Raw genomic sequence first — 21,235 nt, 5'->3', positions numbered from 1 at the left:
ACTGAACAATTGCAAAGCCTCTTTCATTCCCCAGATGAACCAAGTAACCTGCCCCCTTCCCCACTCCCCCAATCTAGAGCTCCATCTAACACCTGACTTAAAATTCATCTTCACAAAACCTTCTATTATTAGCTGTGCCCCATGTTGGTTACTCCAAAATATTTTTAAATAATTGTAAAATATCATGTGAAAAGCACTATGACAAATTTGGGGAGAAATATAAAGGTAAATAAGACAGATCCAATCCAAATGAAGTTTACAATTCAAAACGAAAGACACACGTATGAGCATATGTTACAAAGGCCTGAGCCACAGGGCCAGGAAAAGTGCTGAGTGTGCACTTTTGTTTTCAAACTGCCATTCTAATGGTCTGGTCTTTAAAATCCTATCCTAGAGGTGTTGATCCATAGGATCGCTTCTTCCATCCTGACATCCTTGTCATGGTCTCATCTGCTCCCCTAAGTCTGAGATTTGTGGAATTGTTGTTACCATTACACTGATCTTGACATACACAAGAATTATCCTAGAGATGAACAAACTAAGGTTTAGAGATGTTCAACAGCTGGCTCCAGGTCACAAGTCTAATTCAGTGGTTCTCAACGGGGGACAATTTGGTCATGTCTGGAGACATTTTTGGTTGTCACAACTTGGAGGTGCTACTGGCATCTAGTGGGTAGAGGCCAGGAATGCTGCTAAACATCTAACATTGTACAAGATAGTGCCCATAACAGAGAATCATCCAAACTAAAATGTAAATAGTGCTAAGATTGAGAATCCTGGTCCAGTGAGAGAATCAGATTTCCTAACAAGTGCAGACTTATTTATATCTTATATATTAAAAAGAGTTGGTAAATATCTAGGACCTCGAAATATATTTGTTTGCCCTGGCTGGTGTGGCTCAGTAGATTGGATGTCGGCCTGTGAACCGAAAGGTCACCAGTTCAATTCCCGATTGCAGCACATGCCCGGGTTGTGGGCCAGGTCCCCAGTTGGGGGCCTGTGAGAGGCAACCAGTCGATGTTTCTCTCACATACCAATGTTTCTCTCCCTTACTCCTCTCTCTCTAAAAAAATAAAAATAAAGAAGAAATTAGATTTTGCTTGTAATGGTATTGGTTTTTCTACCAACAAAAGGAGTACTGATAGTTCACCATTGAAACAATTTCATGTTATTCTTTTTTTGTAAAGGTGACCCTATGCCTGTAGTCAACTACACATTCTCTCCCTCCCCACCTCCCCAAGGTAAGCTTTTCTAGAACAACTGGCTAGAGTGGAAGGTGCAGGGATGTTTTCCTGTGTTTGAAGGGAACCCCCAAGACTTTTCCCAGAGTGAGTTCACCTCAGTCTCAGTGATATCACTTTTTGCCTGTCCAACTAAAAGTACTCAATCAGCATACTGAATCATGGACAGTTCCCGGGCTGTCTCGAACCCAAAGTATAGCTTCAGCCATCTCAACGTCTTGTCAGAGCTGCACCTCAGCCTCAGGGTTGATGTCTCAGAGCTGCATTGTCAGCTCCTCAATCTGCTAACAAACATTATGGATCAGTCGTGATCCCATCTGGGCCTGGGATCATTCAGGGGCAGAGTGAATACCTTCCAACCCAGAAGCTGACTCAGTTAAGGTCACTTATCTGCAAGGCATTATACTGTGTCTTGTGGGAGGTTAAAAAAAAGTAACAGATGGTCCTTGTCTTCTGGGAATTGACAGTCTAAATCGAAGGAAAATAATAAATCCATATGAAGAAATAACCAATGATTCAGGGCAAAAAAATTATACATCTTAAAGACAGTAAATATGGGAATTTAGAAAGATCTTTAAAAAGATCTCTCTGAATTGGGAGAATCTGAGCAACTTCTGGAGGTAAAGGTTATCTTGGAACCTTGGGGGTGGATCTCAAGGAACAGTTAAGTGGAGGTCAAGAGAATTATGGAAGGTATATTTGAAAAAAAAAAGAGAAAACCAGCCTGGCTAGGGTTGAGGTACTCGCTCAGTGGAAGAAAAGTCAGAGATAAAGTTGGAAAGACAGGTTTGCCAAATTGCAGCGGACCTTGAATATCAGGCTAAGGAATTTATATTTTATTCTGTAGATAAATGGGGAGCTGACAATGGCCTCTCATAACGGAGGTCTCAAGCTCAGGTCAGGTTCCCCTCTCTTACATCCTGGCTTGACTAAATGCATTGGTTTGGAAGCCAAGGACTCCAACCTTCTGTCAGTTCTGCCTCCTCCAGACCCGCAGCTGTTCCAGGAAAGGTCATGAGAATTCAAAGACCCAAAGCAAGTTCCACATCTGACCCCAACTTGCTGTTTGTTTCACTTTCCCCATCTATGCAAATGAGCCCATTACCTTTATTTACCCTAGGAGCAACAAAATTGGGATGGCAGAACTCAGATCTGCTCCTGCTTGGAGGAAAACTCTCATGGGCTTTCCACTGGTGTCCAGGGGCTGTGTGGAACTCCAGAAGAGAAACAGTCTGGGCTCTGAAGGGAGGGCACCTATCCAGGCCCAGCCCTCCTCTCTCCCAGCCCCCCTCAGCCCCTCTCAGCACAGGCTAGAGGAAGCAGCAGCTGTTGTCCTGTGGGGAAGACAGGCAGAGGTCCACCTGGCACTGCTGGGGTTTTCACAGCACCCTGCCCAGTGACTTTAAACACACACACACACACACACCCCACTGCGGCCTGGGGAGAAGTTGGGCCAAGAGCAGTGACTATGGCGATCAAATGAGAAGGAGGTTGGGGTAACTAGCTACCTCATATCCCTGGATAGAGGCTGCTTGTGTCAGGGGCTTTCTTTCCTCCCATCTTCTCTCCCACTGTTTTGTCTTCTGTAAATTTGTCTTCTCTAAATTTTCTCTTCTCCCTTCTGCCAGACTCACTGATCAGCCCTTGGCCTGTTGCCTGACTTATTTTGTTTTCCCTAACCTTGCCTCCCCCTTCCTCCATCTTTGCCTCTTGCCCCATACATGAAGTGAAGGAAGAATGGCAAAATTATCTTACCAAGTGCAAAGTGAAGCGATCTCAGAAACTGTATAGTTTGGGCAAATAAATAAAATCACCTGCCTTAGCCAAATAATTGAGATAAGGTAAGGGTTTTAGCTTGAATTATGCAGATGGTAGGTTCAGCTCCTCAAATTTCTTGTGCAAACCTAAACTTTTACTCTCTCTCCCTTTGATCTGACACAGTAGGGCTGTGTTTACTTTACTTTCACATAATGGAGTCTGAAGAGCAAACTGGGTTAATTATAATGACAGGGAAACACAAGTGAAGGGGGTAGTGCAAGTCGTGGTTTGGAAACATCTCACTCTATAATAATGAGAAGTGAGGAGTCTGGGTGAGGAATTCAAATGAGCCATTTGCACTCCCACCCCCTCCTGTAACACCAGCCTCCAGTCCAGGGCTGGCCTGGCCTGTGCTGATCTGCATTCTATCCACAGTCTACTTTAAACCATGAATTTTACCTCCGCACATTTGCATTTCTACAGCAGCAAAGGCATAATTCTCTATCCAAAAGTTCAAACTGCAGAGATTCAGGCACCTTAACAAAGCAGCTAAGGCTGCATCCAGAGCTAAGGCCTCACTGAGGGTGAACCAGAGGGGCCAGAAGCTTGTGTGGACTTGCTCCTGGTTCTCTGTTGCCATCTAGTGGTGCTTCTCATCTCTAACACCATGTCTTCCTCGGAAGATCATCCTGACCCACAGCTGCGCTCTCCACCGCTAGAATGATCCCCCCGGGTCCCTAAACAAACACCCAAATCCTAACTTCTGGACCAGAACACAAACTTTGTGATCAAGGTGGTTTACCTGGCCTCTCTATGGTTCCAGTCCACACAACAGCCAGGGTATCTTTCAACAAATAGGCCTTTTCCTCCTCTGCTTAGAACAAACACTCTAGGGCTCCTCTCTGTGCACAGAGCAGAAGTCTCAATCCTGACAGTCTCTGAAGCTTGCCAGGGTCTGGCCTCTGGTTCCTCTCTGACCCCTCTATACGCCTGCTCTGGTCACACTGGACCCAACTGTTCCCCCAGGCATATCCGTATGCCTAAAACATTAGGGCCTTTGCTGTGCTGGTCTCTTTACTTGGAGCATTTTCCCCCAGGCAAGCAGAAGCTCACGCCCTAGAGTCACCTATTTCAATGACCCTATTTAAAAATCACTGCCTACCAACTTCCACCCTGTTCTACTTTTTTCCTTAGCAATTATCACTTTGAGCCAAGGACAATATATATTTTTACTGTCTTTCCCCCAATGGAATGTAAGTTCCACAAAGGTAAGGATTTTTGTCTCTTTGGTTCACTAATCTATTCCAAGCACCTTTGTATGTAATAGGGTCTGAATAAAAATGTGTTGCCCACATGAATGAACCTGAACTTGGTATTCTGAGATCACCTACTACTTACAAGTGAATCCTGAAAACAAAAATGCCATTCCTCTCAGTTTTCTGGGCCTTCCAAATCGCACAGAGAGATGCTTCTCTGCCTCAGCATCCTGGTTCTTCTGAGTGCTTTATGCCACGCTCCCCAGAGCCCCCAGACAGCAGTGACCCAAGTTTTCCACACTGATGTCACTGCCACCTGGAACAGGACATAAAAGGTACAGGAAGGCTAAGGCACCACCACCAAAAGCATTTTCAATTTAGACCATGTTTAAGTTTACAAATTTTAATTAAGTAGGGAGAGGAAGAGGGAAGGGTGAGAGGTGTTGGGTGCCTTCTTCAGGAAAGCCAGGTGGCCTTGCTCACACCAGGGAGTGGGGGGCCCAGAGGAGTAAGTTGTGATGGCCTGGCTGAGCTGCGGTGGTGCTGGGCCTCCTGCTGTGAGGATTCACCCACTTCCCTGTCTTCTTCATCTCCTCCAAAACATAAGCAGCAAATGCTGATGACAGGAAACCCTACAAAGCAACTTTCAAGGCTATTCTATCTGAATCTCAGGACAGAGAAAAAAGCAATTCTTATCACCACAGTGATTGGTTGTTCCCAGAATTATGAACATATATAGGAGGAGCTAAATGACAACTCTCCCTGAAATTCATTTTGGTTTGACACCTGGGTCAGGTGCTTTATTAGAGTCATTAAAATCACATGGCCAGGGGCCAAATCTAGTCTTTGAGTGTGAGGACTCAAGCCTCCTCATTGCCAAACAAGTTTAGGCAGGTACATTAACTCCATAGGTATCCACTTATTTGGCACATATAAGTGGAAAGGCATGCACCTGATTCATTTCCTGATTCGGAAATGCTCCCCGGACCGCCCCCAAACAGAAGCAACAGAGCCCAGGCCAGCTCTTAAGGAGTCAGGCGATGAGAAGAGGCCCTCAGAGAGCTGAGGCTCAGCAGTGGGAGGTGCATCCTCAGTCCTCTAAGCGGGAGCGGCAGCGCGAGGACCCAGTGAAGAGGTGAGGCCGGCAATGGGACATGGGTGAGGTGACTGAACAGAGAAGGGATGGGTTCTGACAAGGTGAGAGTGCACACGAGTGAGCGATAAGATGGACAAACGAGGGACTCGGTGTGGAGGGGATGGGGACACACTGAGGGGAAAGAGAAAAGTGATGGCGGGGCACAAAATGGATCCCCATTTTGTGAGGAGATGGGGATGGGATCACGGAGGGGATGAGATGCGGTGAAAGGGGTAGGGACATAGAGACACAAGCAGGATGGGACTTGAGAGAGAGGAGATAGAACAAACTGGGGGAGGCAAGAGGGGCAGAATGAAGGAAGATAGGGATACAAGGTGTGGGAAATGGGGATGTAGGGCTAGGTGCTGGGGTCACCGGTGGTAGGTGTGGCACAAGAGGAGAGGGAGGGATGAGACCCAGGGTGAGAAAGAGGAGGGAGATGTTGATTAGGTAGAAAGGGCAAAGATAGGGAGCCTCGTTTCTCAACTACGTACCACCTGCTCTCTGTCCCCAGTGACCCCAGGCCTCCATTCTGACTGTTCAGCCGAGAGAGATGGCACCAGCCAGAGCAGCATTCTGCCCTCTGCTGCTGCTCCTGCTGCTGGGGCTGTGGGTGGCTGAGGTCCCAGTCAGCGCCAAGCCCAAACACATGACCTCAGCTCAGTGGTTTGAGACTCAGCACGTGCAGCCCAGTCCCCAGGAATGCAAAAGGGCGATGGACAACATCAACAAGTACACAAAACACTGCAAAGGCCTCAACACCTTCCTGCATGAATCCTTCTCCAGTGTGACTGCCACCTGCCAGACCCCCACCACAGCCTGCAAGAACGGCCATAAAAATTGCCACCAGAGCAAAGGACCTGTGTCCCTGACCACGTGTGAGCTCACCTCAGGGAAGTACCCAGACTGCAGATACAAAGAAAAGAAACTGCATGCTTCTTACATTATAGCCTGTGACCCTCCCCAGAAAGGGGACTCTGGAAAATTCCACCTGGTTCCTGTGCACTTGGACAAAGTCCTTTAGGTTTTGAGCCTTCCTCACTCTTGAGCTGGGCTTTCATTTCCTCTCCAGACCTCTGCATGCTCCTTCGATGCCCAGAAGGCTCTCTTCCCTTCATTTCTTGGAGCCCTTTCTAGCTCAGGCTTTTCTGAGAAGCTGAGGGGGCAGCTGAGGTTGATACCTTGGTGGGCTAAGCTCCAGAAGAAATGATCTTTTATCTTTTTGTTGCTGCTTTTCCAGAAACTTATACCCAAGAGGAGATGAGCAAGCTCATAGGTGGGGGTTCCCTGATCTGTGCCTTGTTCATCTTTCCCCTGCCCCATGTTATCAGGCAGCATGACAATGGGAGGAAATCGATGTAAGAGGAGTATGTGGGGTTCAGGGACAGAGCTAGAAATCTTGCCCAGCTCTGACGTAGCAGTGAGGTGGTCTCTGTGCTTTTCATGGTATAGCCACACAAGACCCTTGTGAGATAGACTGGATGACTTGCCTTCTTTAGGGATGAGGAAATTGAGATTTCAGGCACCTTAATTAATTAAAGAGCTGTGAAACTGGTTAGTAGCAGCACCTGGACTTGAACCTAAGTCTCCTCCCTCTACATACAGTGCACTTCCTACTTTACCATTGGCGGGTGGGGGTGGGGGTGGGGGTGGGTGTTGGGAGTGGGGTGGAGACCTGGCTGGAGTGGCTCAGTGGATTGAGTGCCGACCTGTGAACCAAAGGGTTGTCAGTTTGATTCCCAGTCAGGGCATATGCCTGGGTTGTGGGCCAGGTCCCCAGTTGGGGGGCCACCAGAGGCAACCACACTTTGATGTTTCTCTCCCTCTCTTTCTCCCTCCCTTCCCCCTTCTCTAAAAAGAAGTAAATAAAATCTTTAAAAGAAAAAGAAATATTTGCTAAAGAGAGAGAGAGAGAGACCTCTGCAGGGACAAGAGGAGAACTAGATAAGAGTTCACCTATGAAGAAATGTACCCTGAGAGTTCTGAAGAGCCAGTTACTCTGGGTTGACTGCAATAAAGGTCACTACTTCTCTAGCCAAGAGACTGTTTATGAGGTGCTCCGGGGATCTTAATTTCATTCTTTCTCTCTCTGCCTCTCTAACTATCCTCTCCCTTCTCCAGCAGCTCACTGCTTTTCCAACCTGGGCCCCAGGCCTCTCTCCGGCAAGATCCCCTCAGCCTAAAGGCATATGGCAAAGGCAGTATCCCAGCTTCAGCCCTCTGCTTCAGGTCACATTTCCCTTGACCCCAAGGGACTTCCGTGGGTGGCCCAGAGCCTGCTTGTCACAAACAGGCTGGCGGGATCTGCCAGAGCTTCCTTCCTCCTGATAATCATCTCTCCTGCCCCCGTGCTTCCCTGCTCTCTACTCTGGCAGTCAGCCCGGGCAGTTGGGGTTGAGATGTGAAAATGCCACCATTTCTCCTTCCCTAGTGAGCAGAGCTGGAGAAGCTATGACTTTATGTTACCTGGTCCTGATAGCCTCTCCCATATTGCCTGCATCTCTGACCATTACATAACAGCCCCTTCTCTCTCCCTTTATCTCAATCCCAGACAAATGGCACCATGACCATAACTGCCCATAACTGCCTGTACCTGCCCACATATGCCCTTACCTGCCCTCCTTCAACACCCAGCTGGGGAATCTACTCTCTACCTATCCCTCCTAACAATTCTAGTGCTCCTTTACTTCTTTCCAGAGTTAGAGGAAGCTTTGGAGCCAGATAGAATTGGGTGTAAATTTGGGCTCAGAGGTTCATGGCTGTTACCTCGAGCCAGCTACTGAACCTTTCTGCAGCTGTGTTGCCACATAGCAAATTGGGAACCATACTACCTATCCAACAGGATTCCTGGAGACTTAGAAATGGCATTTATGAAGCCTTAGTCAGCCTCAGGCACTGCTAGGTATTCAACAATAATAAATAGTAGTAACTGTGGTAGTAATAATAGAAATATCCCTGTCCAGTCATATCTCCCTTTGGAAAGCACGCAGACCAAGACAAATACTGCACTCAGTTTTCCCTGAGGGCTTTCTTCTGCTGCTACGATGTTTATGAGTCAGCTAGAGCACCAGTTTGCAGGCAGAATCCTGTTAGGTGGGCTGGGTGGATTGAGATGATAAGGAGAGAAGGTAGGGAAAGGATGATCAAAAGAAAGGAGAAAAGAAAAGAGCATTAAATTATTCAAGCAGAGTGTGGGGCCAATAACTTGATAAGTCTTGAAAGTAGAGATGCACTAAATAGATCACAGAGGCTTGAAAGAAGAAGTACGTAAAATATACATTGAGGCCCAATGGCTGAGTGTAAAATCTATATATCCTGTGGTCAATACCCTATACATTTAACATTCTAAATAGATTTTCAACTAAGGTACAACATAGTTGGGAGTAGCTATTCTTTTCTTCACTTTCTTCTTTTTTCACAACTCTCCATATATTCTTTATTGATGATATCATGGCTTTGAAGACATTCTCCTTACAAAATTTTGAATTTGTTAAAATTATGCCTTTAATGCATCCTCTGAAAATGAGAAGAATTTCCAAATAGAACTTGTATAAAATTTTTAACGATTTATTTATTTTTTAGAGAGAAGTGAAGGGAAGGAGAAAGAGAGGGAGAGAAACACCAATTCCCAACCAGGGACCCGGCTCACAATCCCACATGCCCTGACCAGGAATCAAACTGGCTACCTTTCAGTTCACAGGCTTGGCATTCAACTCACTGAGCCACATCAGCCAAAGCCCAAAAGGGACTTTCTCTTGGAAGGCTCTTGACCCAAACAGTATTAAGTAACTAAAAATTAAACATAATTAAAAAGTAATCTGTGGTGACAAAGATAAAAAGCACCTTGGGAAAGAGTAAGAGGTAAGCTGGACATGTTCTTACATGGGCTAGATATGTTTACATTATGAAAATTCATTAAGATCTGTGCTCACTGTATGTAAATTATACCTCAATAAAAAAAAATCCTCCTAAAAAGTATAGTTCTTAAGGATTATTTTATTTAACATAAGTGCTAATATAGCAATCAAATCTACAAAGATTATAATATAATAAAATTATAGACAGAATTATGTTATGATCTAACTTTTATTATTCTGCTTTGTACTATTTGTTAAATTAAATAGTACTTGTATTATTTATTAAATTGTTACAATTATTTTTGGCTCGAAAAGCATGTAAGATTCTTCCTAAACTTATCTAGTCAATACACTCTTTCCTAGTATTTATATTGTCAACTAATTCTCCTGTTTTTTAAATTTTCCTCATATTTTAACTAAGTGAAATTAGCAATTATTTTGTGTCCAATATAAGCTTTCATAACCATTAGCTTATTACAGCATTTTTCTTAAAATAATATGCATTTATACTTCCACTGAGTGATAGAATTTCAACATTTTTACAAGTTTATAAGGAAAATTTTACTCCAAGTTTCATCTAGAATGCTCACCACTATTTGACAGTAACTGTTCAGATATTAATAATAAATTGAAATCACTTGCCTTTTTCTCATTTCCGATGTTTTATCTGATTAGATTTGACAGTCACTCATTCTTTCTCATGATGTTGATCACAGCCAAGTTTAGAAATGCCAGGAATAATGTTGAAATAGGCATTTGGCTACTCAGCCTTCCAAAGGTCAACGCTGAGGTCCAAAATAAATAATAGGTTTGAGCCAAACACTAGCACTGGCTGAACCTGATGCATTACTACCTGAAAACGAAAAAATAGGAAGAGGAGACTGATGAGTTGTGAGACATTTCTGTTGCTGGAGGTGGGAGCTTAAAGAGGGGAAGAGGGTATCTAGGGAAGTATTTCCCAACCTTGTTCAGCAAGCTTTAAAGCATTATTTCAACCTGGCCCTAAGGAACAGAAATGAAATCCAGTTAAAAAATAAAAGTTACCCCTGGCTGGTGTGGCCCAGTGGATTAAGTGCCGACCTGCAAACCGGGAGGTCGCTGACTAGGTTCCAGTCAGGACACATGCCTGGGTTGCCAGCCAGGTCCCCCAGTTGAGGGTGAGCAAGAGGCAATGGATCCAAATCTCTCGCACAATAATGTTTCTCTCCCACTCTTTCTCCCTCCCTCTCTTTTCCTCTCTCTAAAAAATAAAATAAAATCTTTTTTTTTTTTTTCTTAACTAAGAACTGGAGCTAGACTTGTTGGCAAGAACAGCACCAGGTATTAGACCAGCGAAGTCATATGGAACCTTGGTTCAGCAACCTCAGTATTTGAGTTCTGGCTAGGAAAGAATTCAGATCCAAGACACAAACTATAAGAGGAAGTTTATTTAGAAAGAAAGTCACAGAGGTAGAAGAAGTGAGTGGTAGAAGAAATGGGAGCAGGAAACGAGTTAGAGAGGCAAAAGAAGGGCCCTTGGAGCTTAGGAGAAAGAGAGAGGCAAAGAAAAATGTGCCTGAGGGTGGGGTGGGGGATGGTGTTGGAAAAGGTGGGCCTGCTCTCTAGACAGAGCCACACTGGGTCCTCCGGCTTGAGGGTATTTATCTGAAGGTCTTAAGGAAGGACCCCAATAGAATATTCATCAGCTTTTCTGGTGTGCCCCCCTCAGGGCCGTGGTCTCTACTGATCGGTTGATGCCAGAGCAGGGGGTCATTAGTCAACAGAGCTAGTCCCGATGTCATCTGTGACATTCTTTATCTGGTTTTACTGCTTTTCTGGACCAGGAGTTGAAACTCAACTAAAATCTAAATGTATTTGATGCAGGTCAGAATCTTATTGTCCTGGGGGCTTCATGCTTAAGGGCTATTCTCTGGCCCCCTTGTTTGTTCCCCCTGTGCAGGGGTCTAACCCACATGACTAGCAACATGCCAGGGGAGGGTCCAAACTGCATGAACAGCGATATGAAAAGTCAAGGGATCTAAACCGCATGTGATATTCTAGGGGAGGAAAGGTCATTCTGGGGGTGAAGCCCTTGTTTTTCCAGTTTTGCCCATTGCTAGGTATCCAGTGCTTTTTGCCCTGGAGACCTTCTGCGCATGGCCCATCTTCCTTGCTCTGCTCATGTTTGTCTAACTGCCTGACACACAATGATTTAGCTTTCCTAGGACTGAGACTGAGGTAGATTAGGCAGGAGACTTTTCTCCTTGACACTGGTTCCCCCAAAGTCTCCCACTCTGAAGTAAATGAACCATAGACACTATGAAGAGGGCCACCTGAGTCATGCTGATTCATTTGGCCCTCTTCATGGTGTCTATGGCTCAAGGGGACAAACCTAGAGTTATGGCCACAGAAACATACCAGCAGCACCAACATGCAGGAAGCCTTTTCTTTAAAAGAGCCTTGGCCCATTTCATCACATTCCTCCTATGTGCCTGCACAACTGAGCTTCCAAAAGAGCTTCAAAGACTTCAGATCTTCACTCTTAAAGTCCTGCTCCTGCCCCCATTTCACTATGGAGAGGTAGAAAGAGCAGTTACAGCTCTTACCGGGATGTGTACCTGTGCAGGACTCCAAATCTAGTAAGCTTGGGAGAATCCATGAAGCCACAGGTGCATGAGAAAATATTGCTAACAAGGTTTCATAGGAGGTCCACAGTTCACAAGAGGGGAGGCAAGGGAAGATGTTTACCCATAATGGAAATACTATGATGGAAAGTCCTCTTGACTTAGGGAAATGGGAATTTCCTCATCTATATAAAGGTAACGTACTTCATAGGAATATTATGTAGATTAAATGTGACTATATATAAAGCACTCAGCACAGTGGCTGGCATGTAGGAAAAGTTTGAGAGGTGTTATCATTTATATTTATTACTGTAGTGTCAAATGTTGAGTGGAGTAGGCCTGACTTCCATGACAGAACAAAAATTTAAACAAAGAAGACCAAACTCTTCCTTAGTTTCCATGCCAAAAGAAGCTTTCAGCTAAGAGCAGATAAAGTACAGCTCAAGGTCAGACAAAAAAACAAAAACATTTTAAATTGGAAAAAAAAAAAGCAATTTGAATATTTCAGAATACTTCATCATACAGCCTTATTTTATGTAAAAATAATGCTTTACTTCCTCTCCCCAGAAAATAGTTTTACTAAAATTAAGAGAGATTAACGTTTGGCTTCATGTACTCTGGATACACATCTACATTCAGCCTAGGGCAGAAGTACACTGGCCTTAATGAGATTTTTCTTTTCTTTTTTAATTCTACTTAAAAAAAAAAAATTCTCACCTGAAGATATGTTTGCTGATTTTTAGAGAGAGAGGAAGGGAGAGAGAGAGAGAGAAACATTAATGTGAGAGAAAAACATCCATCAGTTGCCTCCCTTACACGTCCCCACCAGGGATCAAACCCGCAACCCAGGGTATGTGCTCTGAACAGGGATCAAACCTGCAACCTCTTGGTGTACAAGACAATGCTCAAACCAACTGAGCAACCTGACCAGAGCGATGAGGTTTTTCATAACTTTTTCTGTGTCTCTGATCAGTATTTCTCTTCAAGAATCAGGGGAGGAAAAATATGGTAATCATGGGGCCAAGGCAGTAGGAAGGTCCTCCATGTACTTTAAAAATAATTAAAATAAAATTAAATAAATAGAATAAAATAAAATAAAGTAAAATAGAGAGTGAGTGCCCTGGCTTGTGTGGCTCAGGGGTTTGAGTACCAGCCTGCAAACCAAAAGGTTGCCCATTCAATTTCCAGTCAGGGGATACTCTTGGGTTGTAGGCCAGGTCCCTGGTTGAGGGTGTGGGAGAGGCAAGAAGAGGCAAGGCAACCGATCAATGTGTCTCTCACACATCAATATTTCTCTCCCTCCCCTTCTCCCTTCCTTCTCCCCTCTCTAAAAAATAATAAATAAATAAATTTAAAAGTACTTGATTAAGTACTTACCTTGCAACAATACTTAGAAAAGAGAGAGAAAATAGACATAGAGCACATGGAACAGTGACTGAAACATAGAACCGTAGTAAATAGAGCTATGACTGCTTTTATTATGGTTGTCATTGTCATCCCTGGGAGGTCCGAATGCTGCACGCAGGCTTGTAGTGAGTTAAAGGCCACAAAACCCATGTGAGGAGAGCCACATGCCTCGCTTCTGGCTGGGATAAAGACTGTATCCTCTCCTTGAGGATGATCCTACAGTCAGCAATAAGGGGAGACAGATCACCCACTGAGGCCAGATCACAGTGGTCTTGGGCTCCCTGAGAAGGCTCCAGAGAGCTACACAGTAAAAAAAAATAAACCTGGGAACAGAGTGAGGCTTCCGAGGAGTGTGGCAACTGAATTCCATGTGATAGAGCTCTGAGCCTCAGAGTTTAGGATCCAGAGTATCTCATAGCCATGGATATCTCAGAGCCAGGGACCCCTCTTGGAGGAGAATTGCTCTTGGAGAGATTCCCTGTGGAACCTCCTGACAAGGCTCCTGATCTGAGACCAACCAGCTCCCCTGACCTTGTTGTTGACGCGTTGCCAAGACCCCAGATCCCAACAAACAGACCAAGGAGGATGTTCAGAGAAGCTAGGGCAAGGTAGCCCTATTGTTCTCCAGAGCTACTCAGGAGCAGGACGCTGTGTGGCAGTCCTCTCATCCTTTTTACCCCCAGGCTTTGCCAGCCTGAGCTTGCCTCTAAGCTTCCTAGCCTTCGTTCTGTTTGCATTATTCTCTTCTTTTCCCTCTCCTCTCTCTCCCAGGGATATTGCTCTATATACTCACAAAGTAACTGGAGAGCTACATATTCACAAACTTGGTCTCATTTTTTAATTAGGATTTCCGTCACGTTTCACAGCCAAAGCTGGTCAAATGCAGGGATGTCAGCATAATCCATTGTCAGGAGTGCTCCTTCCAGTCACCTGTCCTGGCCCCACACGGTCCATTTCATGGAGGTATGAGCTGTTTGGCAGACAATTAGCTGAAAATATTCCATGCTGTGCCCAGAGAAACAGAATACTCATCAGCCACCCGCATCCTGAAGTCAATGTTATACCTTCATTCTGCTATTCTCTGGGTGAAACTTCAAGGCTTCCACGTCCCAGCTTGGCTCATCCTTGGCGTCCACGTAAAACAGTAGAAGCAACAGTTTCTCACACTCCATTGCAAGTAATTTATCAGAGCAGCATAGCTTTAAGCTTATCAGTCACAGCTGAACCTGCTCTCCTGCACAGCCTCGGTCCCTCCACTGAGGGACCAGAAACCTGTGCCCGGCAACCTCATGCAGGATCCAAGCTGAGGTTTAAAAAATGTACACCTCATTTCCCCCTAGCCACTCCTGGTTATTTGTAGTGGCCTGGCCCCTCCTGCACCAGCCCAGCTCCTGAGGACCCCCTGTTTCCTGAACAGTTCCCCTCTCACTACCAGGAGGCTGTATGCAAGGTAAAGTCTGACAGCCATCCTGGGGGGGGAACTTGTAGTTCAAAGACTACCTCATGGTGCTTCTGTCCTTCAGCCCAGCAACCTAGACAGACTCCTGTGGCACACTCACCCACCCCTCCTAAAAAAATAAATCTTTAGTGATCATTGCTTATAATCTGCTGCCCTCCTTTTGAGCCACCTTACTTTCCTGTCTGGCTACTAGCACTTCGATGTTTCTTCTTGTTTCATAAAGAATTAGAATCAGGAGACATTTTAGAAATTATTACACTGAAACTCTCTGTGTTGATGATGCCGTCACTGAGTGTCCCTGTGCGCTATCAGCGAGCTGGCACTAAGGAGACAGAGAAACACAAATGGGCCAGATTCCTGAACCATCAGTTGCCATCTGGTTGGGAAGAGTGGATACTCATGCAAGAGTGAGATAACAAAACAAGGTAGCCAAATGAGTGGCACCAGGAATTAATGCTGGAGGAAGTTATGTTCCAGAGGGACTAGCCTGAGGTCAAGTTGTACAGGAAGGCTTTTACATACATCAAGATGATACAATACAGCTGAACTCTGAAGGATAGATAATACATATTTGAGGGATGGCTCGCAGGGCAGAGAAAAAAAGCAGAAGTAAAGTTGAAGGGAGCAAAACATCTCCAGGAGACAAAAGGAAGAAGACTGGTCAATTCGAATAGAATTTGGTGACAAAGTGACTGACTCCCAGCCCATAAGGTAGCTGTCAATAAAGAGGAAAGCAGTGTGGCAGAGATAGACAACATAACTTTGGAACCAGTCTTACCTTGTTTTCTTTCTTTTTTTTAAAGTATATTTTATTGATTATGTTGTTACAGTAGTCCCAATATTTTTCCTCCTTTGTTACCCTCCACCCAGTACCCCCCTTCCCTCCAGCAATCCCATCCCCTCTTAGTTCATGTCCATGGGTCATGCATATAAGTTCTTTGGCTTCACTCTTTCCTATATCATTAACTTCCCCCTGTCTATTTTGTACCAACCAATTATGCTTTTTAATCCCTGCACCATTTCCCAATTTCTCCCCCTTCCCCCTCCCAGATGGTAATCCTCCAAACGATCTCCATACCTATGATTCTGTTTCTATCCTGGTTTGCTTAGTTGGATTTTGTTTTTATTTTTTAGATTCAATTGCTGATAGTTGTGAGTTTCTTGTCATTTTAATGTCCATAGTTTTGGTCTTCTTTTTCTTAAAGAAGTCCCTTTAACATTTCATATAACAATGGCTAGGTGATGATGAACTCCTTTAGATTTACCTTATCTGGGAAGCGCTTTATCTGCCCTTCCATTCTAAATAATAGCTTTGCTGAGTAGAGTAGTCTTGGTTGTAGGTCCTTGCTTTTCATCACATTGAATGCTGCTTGCCAGTCCCTTCTTGTCTGCAAAGTTTCTTTTGTGAAATCAGCTGATAGTCTTATAGGCAACCCTTTGTAGGGAACTGTCTGCTTTTCTCTTGCTGCTTTTAAGATTCTCTCTTTACCTTTCACCCTTGGCATTTTAATGATGATGTGTCTTGGTGTGGTTTTCTTTGGTTCTAGCTTGTTTGGAACTCTGTGCTTCCTGGACTTGTATGTCTATTTCCTTTGCCAAATTTGGCAAGTCTTCCTTCATTATTTTTTCACATAAGCTTTCACATTCTTCCTCTTCCTCTTCTCCTTCTGGCACCCTCATAATTCGGATGTTGGCACGTTTAAAGTTGTCCCAGAGGTTTCTAAGCCTCTCCTCATTTTTTTCAATTCTTGTTTCCTCATTCTGTACTGGTTGACTGTTTTTTTCTTCCTTATGTTCCAAATCATTGATTTGAACCCTGGTTTCCTTCCCTTCACCATTGGTTTTATGTGGGTTTTTCTTTGTTTCATTTAGCATAGCCTTCACTTCTTCCCTTATTTGTTGCCATACTTAAGCATATCTGTCAAACCTGTGAGCATCTTTATCACCAGTGTTTTGAACTCTACATCTGTTAGGTTGGCTATCTCTTCATCGCTTAGTTCTCCTACTGTAACCTTGATCCATTCCCTCTTTTGGGCTATACTTCTTTGTCTCCTCCCCTGGACAGGCTCCTGTGTTTATTTGCCTCTGTGTCTTAGATAGAGCTGTCACACCTGTTACATTGTAAGGGGCGGAGCCTTAGGTGTTTGTCAGTACAAGTGACCCGTTGCACCACATTGTGGTGTTGTATGTGGGGGAGGGGTCTGAGAGGGATCAATGCTGCTTGCTCAGCACTCGCCCCTTTTCCATGCACTTCTCCTGCTTCCCCATGTGGGACTGGTGCCTCTCTAGCTGTTGCACTGACCGTTGTTCCCAGAGTGGGTGGCTCTGTGGATGTTCTAGGACCATGGAGGTCCTTTAAACAAGCAAACTCTACTGAGAGAGCAGCAATTTCTTCCTCCTCCCCAACTCCCCTGGTTTGCACAGTCAGAAGCAATAAGGCTTTATTTTCCCCAGTGCTGGAACTGTGAGCTGCATGGTCTGGTCTGGTGCTGGGACCACTCCCCAGGTGTCCCTCCTGACTTTTTAAAATGTGTGACTGCACTTTTTGCCAGCCTGCCACTGCCGCTGCTGCTGCCACCACCACACTGCATTCTTTCTGCCCTGGCTCTGCCCCTCCTACCTAGCTGGATGAGTATTTCTTCTTTATATCTTTGTTTGTTGGACTTCCATGCAGCTTGATTTTCTGGAACTTCTGGTTGTCTCTAGTTTTGAGGTAGTTGTATTCCTTCTTAGTTGTGAAGGGAGATGCAGCTTGTCTGTCTAGGCCTCCATCTTGGCTGGAAGTACCTACCTCATTTTCAGTCCTGGCCCTGCCACTTACTAAATCTGTGACTTTAACCTCTCTAAGCCTCCTATTCCTCTTCTGTAAAATGGGGACAATAACATAGAACACAATATTATTCTGCATATAAAATTATATATAAAGCACAATGCCTTGGCATACAACAAGCACTTTTTTAATGTTAGCTCTTAACTAACACAGTGCCAAGCACATATTACATGTTCAGAAATGGTGCTTAGTACTATTGCTTTCCTTCTGTTGCTGTTGTAGAGCTCTGTGTTGACATGACCCTTAAGTAGTATGGTGTATATTATGTCTAGGGCCATGTTTAATAACACCATACTAGGCATTTTAACATTTCATCACACCGCATTGAATAGATAAAATATATATTCCTCATTCAATATCATTCTTACAGAAATGTATCTGAAATTACTTTAATAAGTCTTCTGAAATGATTTGACTACAGGAATTTATGATTGACACTGTTCCTTCTGCCATCGTGGTACTTGAAAATTCCTGTAAAATAAGAAAATCTAACCTAAGATTGTTCTACAATGTAATAAACTTCTTATGTGTGCCAAATTTCCAAATAAATAAAATCGTGCTACTTCAGCAGCACATACACTAAACTTGGAATGCTACAGAGAAGATTAGCACAGCCCCTGTGCAAGGACGCTATGCAAATTTGTGCAGCGTTCCACAATATATAAATAAATCTTCTTTATGTTACTGTGATAGCTGGTAAGTAAATATGTTAAATTTGGTTTTTCCGTTGCTTTTTCCAGTATTGGATCCAAGAGTTTTTCCCCTGCCTCAAATACTATAGACTTGGAAAAACTTCCCAGACCTTAGGCATTGATCCTGCATTCCTTCATGTATAAAGCATCACTGAGGCTGTAGCAGTTGGGAAGACTTGTGTTGAATAACTAGGATGAAATATACAATCAAAGCAACCCTTTCCCCAGGCCTCCTTGAGTGGGTCTGGTCAGCTGCAGTATCAGCACTCACTTGAGGAAAAGCATGTTCACAACTTATTTGGATTCAGACCTTGTCAAGTTTGTGGTCAATCATCTTGGTGGACACCCAATGTTTCTGCCAGTCTTGGCTCCTGCTGCCCTTCCTACACTCTCACTCCAAAGCTTGGGTCTCCACTGTTAATGAATAATCACTTGGTAGTTCTTCCATCCCAATGGGAGAGGCCCTGTTGAGGGCCTGCAAAAGAGAAATGACTCCCTGGATAAATATATATTTTTGCTCCCTGGGACCCAAGTCAGCTGCTTGCTGGATAATGGTCTCCTGAGTTCAAGAATCAACTATTAACTTTGTGGGAGAAGTGCATGAAGTCATCCCCACCATGGAAAGCATGAGCTCTGCTGGTGACCCAGGCTCCACCGTGGAGGCAGAGGGACAAACTTCTCAGAAGATTCCCATCTGGCAATGTAGATCTTATAAGTTTAAGTGATTTTTGCCACTTTGAGGAGCATTTTATCTCAAAGACAGTGAAGTCGCACAAATCCCAGAGATGGAGATGCTGGGTTGGGCCTAACACATCAACACAGACCTGAGAGGCTATAGCCAAATCAAATTCCCCAACTTAAGTTATTTGCTTCCTCCCTTGACAATTGTTGCAATACCCACTTACTGCCAGTAATATACAAACATAATTGTACTCAATATGTATGCTCTCATTTAGTTCAAATAATACTTTGAAAATGAAACTGTGCAACACCATAGTTCAAGGAATATGGATGCCATTTAATAAAAAGAAGCAAAAATAAATATAATAAATGTCATTTGATGTTTAAAAATTCTATTCAGAATTGCTTTCAGTTGAAAACGGCCTGAGGCCTCTTATCTCCATTGGAAAGCAGGGAGAAACAAAGAATGTACTTTTTGCTTTAGTGAGAGACTTTCTCTTAAATGTTATCAGAAGGATTAAAAGAGAATTATTGAAGGCAATGTTCACACACTACTTAAAACGACAAACAGAGAAACACTCCCTATGCTCTGCTTCCATGGAAAAATTCTGTCCTTCCCCTTTCAGCCTGGCACTAGACCAAAGGGATGGATTGAAAGTCAGGAAGCTCCTGGCCCCAGCTCTGCCACTCATCTGGTGGCCCTGGGAAGGGCACATCCTCTTTCAGGACCTCCTGCTCCTTCATCTGTAAAATACGGAGTTGATTGGGATGATCTCTAAGGACTCTTCCAGCTCTGACCCTCTACCATTCCACAACTTTCTCCAATAGGGCAAAACGTTAGCCATGGAAAGAGCCCAGTTCTCCATGCTGCTTTGCTGGCTGGAGCAGTGATTCCCTTGCTGGGAGTGACTGTTTATCCAGCTTCACTGAGGACAGACAGGAATTAACCTGACTCTAAAATCTTAATATTGACTCTTTCAGGAACGCCTGAGCTGGGCTGGGAGAGTAGAGGCAGGGACCCGTGGCCTATTTTTTCCCCCCAAGATTAGTTTCCTTTTGTGATCTGATTTCTCAGAGTTTCAAACAAGAACACTGAGAAAGAATAGGGGCTTTGGGAGCCAAGAGGCATTGATTAAAATCCTATATTTGATACACTCTAGCTGTGTAATGATGGGCAAGTTCATGAACTTTTCTGAGTCTCAGTTTGTACATACACTAAAAAAGTAATCATACTCACCTCATTAAAATCTTTTGATGGATAAACAATGTAAATATTTATTGAGAGCATAAAAAGGCACATGATCTGCTGAAATTGAATAATAAAAGGCTAATGATGTTCTTAAATATTTGAGGCTGCGGGAGCCCTGCAGCAGTTGACTGAGACTATGAAATTCTTAGAAGGGCAAGCAGAACCCCCATAATCCATGGTGACCTACTCACCCACTTAACTCTTTCTCTCTGCCGTTGTCCCACTCAGGAGAGATGGCACCAGTCAGAGCAGGATTCTACTCTCTGCTGCTGCTCCTGCTATGGAGGCTGTGGGTGGCTGAGGTCCCAGTCAGCGCCAAGCCCAAACACATGACCTCAGCTCAGTGGTTTGAGGCTCAGCATGTGCAGTCCAGCCCCCCAGGGATGAAAAGGGCGACGGGCAACATCAATAAGCACACAAAACACTGCAAAGACCTCAACACCTTCCTGCATGAATCCTTCTCCAGTGTGACTGCCACTTGCCAGACCCCCACCACAGCCTGCAAGAATAGACATGAAAGCTGCCACTGGAGCCAGAAGCTGTGTCCCTGACCATGTGTGAGCTCCTCTTGGGGAGGTACCAAGATTACAGGTACAAAGAGGAGCATTCTTTATCGTGGCTGTGACCCTCCACAACAGAAGGATGGCACAGATAATAGGATATGCCTTTGAATAATGTTATCTAAGACCAGGTGTTTCCCTCACCCCAACCTCTGCTGACTCCTGACACTGCTGCTGCCATTTCCTCCCTTGAGTTCTTTACTAATCCTCAGCCTCCTTGCAAAATACCACTTCTCTCCCACACACCCAACTGCACATACTCTTAATTCCGGAGAGAGTTTTATGGGTGCCTGAAACTATGAGGGAAGGGAGGTGGTTCTCTTTAGTCCTTCACTGTTGCTTACACTGCTTTCTGAGTGTGTGACACCATGTGGCCCTTTAAGTCCTAAGGATCTCAGTCAGCAGGGTGGACCCAGGTTTTGTAGGGTCCATGGCATATATAATGTTGGAGACTATCTTAAAAAAGAATAATATAGAATGACAAATACAAACTTAGAAGGGCTGTGG

The 21,235-nt window shown here is 44.4% G+C and overlaps 2 protein-coding genes and 1 non-coding gene across 3 annotated transcripts; all 3 read left to right on the top strand.

The window, feature by feature from the left end:
* The first annotated feature begins 5,278 nt into the window (after nucleotides 1–5,278).
* LOC150016137 (ribonuclease 7-like) lies at nucleotides 5,279–6,969 on the top strand. The gene is made up of 2 exons (XM_090271899.1): nucleotides 5,279–5,390; nucleotides 5,905–6,969. The coding sequence occupies exon 2, from the start codon at nucleotides 5,944–5,946 to the stop codon at nucleotides 6,412–6,414; it is 471 nt and encodes a 156-aa protein (XP_090128025.1). The 5' UTR covers nucleotides 5,279–5,390; nucleotides 5,905–5,943; the 3' UTR covers nucleotides 6,415–6,969.
* An 11,133-nt stretch (nucleotides 6,970–18,102) lies between these two features.
* LOC150016136 (U6 spliceosomal RNA) lies at nucleotides 18,103–18,208 on the top strand. The gene has a single exon (XR_016510183.1). It is a non-coding gene; the product is annotated as a U6 spliceosomal RNA (small nuclear RNA).
* Nucleotides 18,209–20,401: 2,193 nt separating this feature from the next.
* On the top strand, nucleotides 20,402–20,719 carry LOC150016135 (ribonuclease 7-like). Its single transcript, XM_090268327.1, has one exon. It carries the CDS (start codon nucleotides 20,402–20,404, stop codon nucleotides 20,717–20,719), a length of 318 nt encoding a protein of 105 aa, XP_090124453.1.
* The last annotated feature ends 516 nt before the right edge of the window (nucleotides 20,720–21,235 follow it).

Source organism: Furipterus horrens, unplaced genomic scaffold, assembly GCF_987537825.1.
Source record: "Furipterus horrens unplaced genomic scaffold, mFurHor1.1.pri manual_scaffold_3, whole genome shotgun sequence".
NCBI classification, from domain to species: domain Eukaryota; kingdom Metazoa; phylum Chordata; class Mammalia; order Chiroptera; family Furipteridae; genus Furipterus; species Furipterus horrens.
The sequence above is the reverse complement of the archived record's forward strand: the minus strand, read 5'-3'. Positions and strand labels throughout refer to the sequence as shown.

Coding starts and splice junctions, on each gene's coding strand:
- LOC150016137 (XM_090271899.1), top strand. CDS start 5,944: ATGGCACCAGCCAGAGCAGCATTCTGCCCTCTGCTGCTGCTCCTGCTG.
- LOC150016135 (XM_090268327.1), top strand. CDS start 20,402: ATGGCACCAGTCAGAGCAGGATTCTACTCTCTGCTGCTGCTCCTGCTA.